General features: G+C 36.4%; 1 protein-coding gene across 1 annotated transcript; it reads left to right on the forward strand.

Moving 5' to 3' along the window:
- The first annotated feature begins 1440 nt into the window (after positions 1-1440).
- On the forward strand, positions 1441-2774 carry LOC143557427 (large ribosomal subunit protein uL5-like). The gene is made up of 3 exons (XM_077046501.1): positions 1441-1483; positions 2259-2454; positions 2540-2774. Exons 2-3 carry the CDS (start codon positions 2339-2341, stop codon positions 2736-2738), a joined length of 315 nt encoding a protein of 104 aa, XP_076902616.1. The 5' UTR covers positions 1441-1483; positions 2259-2338; the 3' UTR covers positions 2739-2774.
- Positions 2775-6866: the final 4092 nt, after the last annotated feature.

Below are 6866 nucleotides of genomic sequence, written 5' to 3' on the forward strand. Positions count from 1 at the left end.
CGTTAATGGAGCCGCAGAGAGGATGGCACAAGCCACGTCAGTAGAGCACACCGCAACGCGGTGGCGCGATGACAACCACGAATGAGAGGGAAGTGATGATGTGTCTCGGATACCGTGGCGGCCCAGCAATTTTTGAGGCCTTTTTGCATTGATTTTGTTTGGTTAACAGCTTCGATATATTAAATTTCATTGTGAGTTATGTTTGAAACCTTTAATATACGTAAATGTCTTAGGTATGATCGTTTAAGAAAAAAAAAATACCCATTTTGTATACAATTGTTAGACAAAACACTAGACAGAGGCCATAAAAAGTATAAAAATAAAACAAAAATAAAAATAAAAATAAAAATGAAATGCATAAATAGGGCATTGAAAAACAAATCTTTACACGAAACGAAATAATTTACGGCCACTTTTAAATCGGTATTCAACGGAGATCTACAAAACAAACTAATAACAATATGCCTAAGAATTAAGACATGTTAGTTTCTTTGACATGAATGTGCTTTATAAAACCTCATTACACCAAACTTCTTGAAAAGTGACATATTTTTCTATTTGAGAACTCAAATTTCTATCAGAATCATCAAGAGCATCCTATTAGAATCAGATGGCTAAGAATAACATGATACCTCCTTCAAAATTCTATGGTTAGCTACCTCAAATACTATGCTAATAACAGTATTACAATCTCAACTAATAAAATACTAAACTACTAGTATACAATAAAACAACCTGATATTACATGTCAACGAAAACGAGTTAGATAAGCCACGCCAAGGCACGAGTCTAATAAATACCATAGCTTGAGTACTTATACGCCCACAGACACTAACCAAACATACTCGAAACTTTTAACACATACTAGCTATCACTAACAATAACCTAAAATAGTAACACATGTGAGTAGGGATGCAAACGAGTCAAGCCCCTCACAAGCCTGAGCAAAGCCCAAGCCTAATCAAAGCTTACATAGTTATCAAACCCGAGTTGGAGCCTTGTATGCGAAAATCGTCTAGGCTCATCAAGTGTTAACAAATAACGAGCCTAATTTATTATTGTAATATTTTAACTATTTTTAATTTGTGTGCCTGAGTTTCATATTGCATAGAGCTCAACCCAAGCTTTGGCTTATTTCACGTTTTCTTTCTTAAAACGTATAAACGTCTCACAAGCAGAGCTCTCGCTCTCGTAAGTTATGGTGTTGAAAGGGGGTGTTTCTCATCTAACAAAATACAAAACCCTAAGCAGATGAATAAAATCCATTGGCTCCCAACCTTCCGCCACTAATCTCCGCAGTAGCAATGGTACTTTTTCTCTTTACAACCAAACAACCATTACACGAGTCAATGATTCTATATCCTCAATACAATGCAATGACTAATTTCATTCATTTCAGGCTTCAGAGAGGAAGCAAGCGAACCCAATGAGAGAAATTAAGGTTCAGAGCAATTGAGTGGCCAGTCCCCTATTTTCTCCAAAGGTAACTAACATACAATTTGCTCAATCATTGCATTCAATTTGTTTCAATTTCTATGTTAAGTTGAACATTATCATGTTAATTTTACTATGTTATCTAGAAATAATTGGGAGTGTCATTGTTACCAAGTGTGTAATCTTGGGAATTGCTTACAATAAAGCAATGGTTAGTTACATTGGCTACCGATTTAGAGGTGTAAGTGGGTCGAGCTGCTCGAGATCGGCTTGGATTGAACCGAGTTTAAAGGAACTTTATCTTCATATGTAGCTTGTATAGTAAACGAGCTCGATTTTCATATGTTGAAGCTGACTAGAAAGTTGGTGTTGTTTATGAAATCTCGTTTTTATAATTTCGAAATAAATATGTTTTTTTTCCATTATGATTTGAAAAGACGATATATTGTAAAGGAACTTGATTGAATTTTTATATACCAAGCTTGACTAGAAAGCTGGTGAGGCTTATGGAATCTTGTTTCAAGAATCAATATTCTTACGAGTATCTCAAAATTATTTGAAAAGATTATATTTTGTTCTAGTTTATGAAGCAGTAGTAGGTTTTCTCTTCGGAAGATAATCAAGATATTGTAATAAATCAATAGTAAACTACAATGGTTAGCATTAGGTGTGGTAAAGAGCCGAGCTACTTGAGATCGTCTTGTTAAATTGGAGCTTGTTGAGTAAATGAACTTGATCTCGGGCTTATAAAACTGATTTTGGCTAGAAAGTAGAGATTATATTTATTGAAAAGATTATATTTTGTTGTTGTATAATTTTTACAGCTAGGTACACTGTGAGATCATTTGGCATCAGGCGTAACGAAAAAATCGCATGCTATGTAACCGTTAGAGGTGACAAAGCAATGCAGCTTCTTGAAAGCGGTTTGAAAGTCAAAGAATACGAGTTACTTAGACGCAATTTTAGTGACACCGGCTGCTTTGGATTCGGTATTCAGGAACATATTGATCTCGGTATCAAGTAAGTCGTTATGATTAATGCTTCATTTGTGACATTAGTTACTATTTATTAATGTTATTTTGTTTTGTTGTGTTTATGATTGTAGATATGATCCGTCTACTGGTATCTATGGAATGGACTTTTTTGTGGTTCTAGAGCGCCCGGGTTACCGTGTGGGGCGTAGACGCAGGTGCAAGGCCCGTGTTGGTATTCAACATAGGGTTACAAAAGAAGATGCAATGAAGTGGTTTCAGGTGAAATATGAGGGAGTGATTCTTAACAAGTCTCAACAAATAGGAGCTTAAACACAGTTGTTTTTTTATCAACCGAGGCGACTTCTTTTGTGTTGGTTGTGAGGGCGTGGTTGGGATATTGTTTAGGCTGTTTTGTCTTTTCTGCGTGTCAAATTATATTAAGTATGCAAATTTATTGGTTTTATGATATTTGTTCTTTTTATCTTTTATGATTGTTTGAAACTACTTACGTAGACTGTACTTTGTAGTTCTAGGAAGTAGGAAGCATTCACAATGCAGTATTAGATGAGTTTAATAGGTGTGCTTAGAAGCCGTTTAACAAGAAAAGTAAAATAAATAGGTGAAAGTTGGTATAGATTATGATTTGTATATATGAACCTAGTCTTTTGACCTGCGCGTTGCAGTGGCGTTTCTTTGAACCAGTAAGCAGATGATTCGAATACAAAGTTTAACTCGATTAGTAAAAAGTATGTGACCTGTACCGAAGTTGTGGCCCAAATGTTCACTTTGTCGTGAATCTAATACTTTGTCCTAACATACACTAATAGTTACGCTTTTGCCTGAATCTAATACTTTGTCTTAGCATACACTTGTAAAATCTAATAGTTTCATCGATTGTTTTTTGAAGTTGGAGGTTAGGGCTTGAGGGCTAAGGAGATGACGAATCAAGAAAAGATGTTTTTTAATTTTGGAAAATTGGATTTAAATAATCCTATCTTTAATGCATTGGCCAATAATAATCTCACATTCGGTATTTCCCGCTGGCAGTCCCACATTTTCAATGTTTTTTGTTTTATAAACTAACGTTAAAAAAACTTAACGGGGTTAAGTTTTTGCTTATGTGGCGAGTGACATGGCTTTTTTAATATCCACCTGGCTTTTCCCTTTATATTCCCTCCCCTCCCATTACTTACGTGTAATACTCCCCCCTTTCTCTTATTTTTTACAACCGTAAATACTTAATCAAAATCCCAATTCATTTCCTAGAACAGAACCCTAATTCGAAGAACACAGTCGTCTAAATCCCCAAGTCGAAGGAAAAGATTAACAAAGCCCTAATTGTTGTCCATCGGAGCCCTAATTGTTGTCCATCGGAACCCTAATTCGACGAAGACGATCCACAGAGCTTGCAATAAGGTATGTTCTTGAAATGTGTAAATCCTTATTATCCAAAATAAAGTTATTTATTTGCTTTAATCCTTATTCCACTTCTAAAATGATGAGAATGGATGACAAAATCAAAATTAAAGCATGGCATGGTGGGAAGCTACAACCAAATCCGAAATTGCACTATGAAGGAGGTGATAGTTATATGTTTGAGGTGGAAGTAGATAAGATGTCTTATTTTGAGCTGATGGATTATTTTATTGAGACTAAGTCTTATTCAACTAGGGACTTTGAGTTGTATTATTTGATGCCTGGAAAGAAGTTTGAAGGAGGACTTAGGGAGATTAAAAATGATAAAGATGTCATGGACATGGTGGTCAATTTGGGGGATAAAGATGTTAGGCATATCCTCCATCTCTATGCACAAGGTAACACCAAAGCCCAAATTGAAGCCCAACCCATTAACACCAAAGCCCAACCCATTAACACCAAAGCCCATCCAGAAAACCAACCTGTGAAAGGGTTTACTAAAGCTACTGTCAACAGAATCTTAACTCCTACCAAACTACTCTTAGGCTCCACTAGTTGTACCCTTCCCAAACCAATCACCAATCAAGACTTCCAAAGTGAGATACAAGTTGAGAATGGATCTGCATCTGAAGGAGAGGCATACGGATCTGATGATGGATCAGAGTTAGAAATTGAAGAAGAGTTGAATCTAGATGATGATGAAGTTTGGACAGATGATGATGATGATGAGTGGAGGGAATCTGTTGCTGCAATAAAAGAAAGTAAATTGGCAGAAAAGCAGTTGGTTGAAAGGTTATTAAAAAACTTCCATAGTGAAATTCAAGTTGAAGAAGCACATAGTGATTGTAGCAGCTATGAAGAATCTGAGGGGGATGTCAACTCACTTGGAGAGAGTGAGGATGATGATATAAAGGGAAAGAAGCACAAGGTAAAAGTTCCTATTGTAATTGACTATACAGATTGGTCAAAGTGGGAGTGGGTAGTTGGTACAAGGTTCCCAACAAGGGAAGCTATTAGAAATGCTGTTAGAAATTATGCAGTTTGTAGTGGGAGAAATCTTAGAGTTATAGTAAGTGACAAGAACAGGCATGGAATATTAGGTTTTTGTTGTGTCAAGGATTGTCCATTCAAGGTGTATGCATCTTTTCATCATAGGAAGGGTTGTTTCTTGATCAAAATTGCAATTAATGAACACACTTGTCATAGAAATATGTCGAAGAATAGACAACTTACTGCTGACTTTATAGCTGACCAGTTCCTACCAATTTTCAAAGCTAAACCACATTGGCCTGCAAAGGATATACATGATGCAGTTAAGGAGAAGTTTAAGGTTCTAATTACTAACTGGATGGCTTATAAGAGTAAGACAAGTGCTCAAAGGAAATTACATGGTTCAATGAAAGATCATTATTGTAAGTTGGGGTCATATTTAACAGCCTTGAAGCAAGTAAATCCAACATCTACCTTTAAACTTGTGACTGTCCCATCAGAGTATTATGGAGTTGATGATGGTGTGGAGGTTTTTTTTAGGTTATTTGTTTGTTTTGATCCAGTCAAACAAGGTTTTCTGGCAGGATGCAGAAAACTTTTATGTCTTGATGGCTGCTTTCTAAAGACATTTCTTGGTGGAATGTTATTGGCTGCAATTGGTAGAGATGCTAATGATCAGATGTATCCAGTAGCTTGGGCTATAGTAGAAGGTGAGAACAATGATAGTTGGGATTGGTTCATGACTGAGTTGAAGAAGTTCTTGGATGTAACTGATGATGGGAAAGGTTGGACACTTGTATCTGACCAGCAAAAGGTACATTTAATGGTTTTATCTTATAGTTTATATCAATTTCTTATTCCCTTCAACTATATGTTCTTTCAGGGATTACTGAATGCTGTTGCCTCTGTTTGGAGTAATGCTAAGCATAGGAATTGTGCTAGGAACATATATGCAAATTGGCATAAAAAGTTCAAGGGTGATGAATTAAAGGAGTTATATTGGAGGGCTACAAGAGCATATAATGAGGCTGATCACAAAATTGCACTTGAAGATATGAAGCAAGTGAAAGTTGTAGCATATGAAGCATTCATTAACCAGAATCCAAAATGCTTCTGCAGGTGTTATCTTCAAACTCATACTAAATCTGATGTTATTGTTAGCAATATGGCAGAGACATTTAATGGTTATATCATCAAGTCTAGGTCAAAGATATAATTGATATGTTAGAGGATATAAGGTTGGCAATAATGACAAGATTAATTACCAACAAAAATGAAATGTCTGCTAAAAAGGTTGTGGTATGCCCTAGAGTTCAAAAAAGGAAACTGGATAGAGAGAAGGACAAAACCTATATGTGTAGTGTCTACCTATCAAGCAACACAATGTTTCAAGTTAAGTCCTATGATGATGTATCTGTAGATATCAAGAACAGAACATGTACATGCAGAAAATGGGACTTAACTGGTATCCCTGAAAAGGAATGCTGAGGATTTTGTTGACAGTAGTTACACAAAGGAGATGTATCTTAAGTCATATGAACACACTATTCCACCATTGCCTTCAGAAAAATATTGGCCATGTGTTGAATTACCATTAAACCCTCCACCCATCAAGATTGGTCCTGGCAGACCTAAAAAGAACAGAAAGAAAGATCCTTATGAGACCAAGAAACCAGGGAAGCTAAGTAGGCATGGTTTGTTAATGACTTGCAAGAACTGTAATGAAAAGGGCCATAACAAGTCATCTTGTTCTAAAATTGCACCTCAAAGTTCTCAGGTTTCAAGAAAGAGGGGCAGGACAAAAAAGTCAGTGGCAGCAACACAAGGTAATCCACAACCTTCTAGGGCCAGTCAACAAGCTTCTCAAGCCACTCAACAATCTCAGCCATCTAAAAGGTCAAATGGGAAGGCACCAAAATCAGCAGCATCACAATCTCAACCTTCTCAGGCTACACAACAATCTTCTCAAGGGCAAGCTAAGAGAGGAAGGCCAAAAAAGGCTGCCAAGACCAAAGATGGACCAGAATGAAGTCTAGATGCTATGTTATGTTT

The sequence above is a fragment of the Bidens hawaiensis genome, unplaced genomic scaffold (genome assembly GCF_021521415.1).
Source record: "Bidens hawaiensis isolate Kalapana, Puna unplaced genomic scaffold, B.hawaiensis_p1.1 tig00018959_1, whole genome shotgun sequence".
In the NCBI taxonomy this organism is placed as follows: domain Eukaryota; kingdom Viridiplantae; phylum Streptophyta; class Magnoliopsida; order Asterales; family Asteraceae; genus Bidens; species Bidens hawaiensis.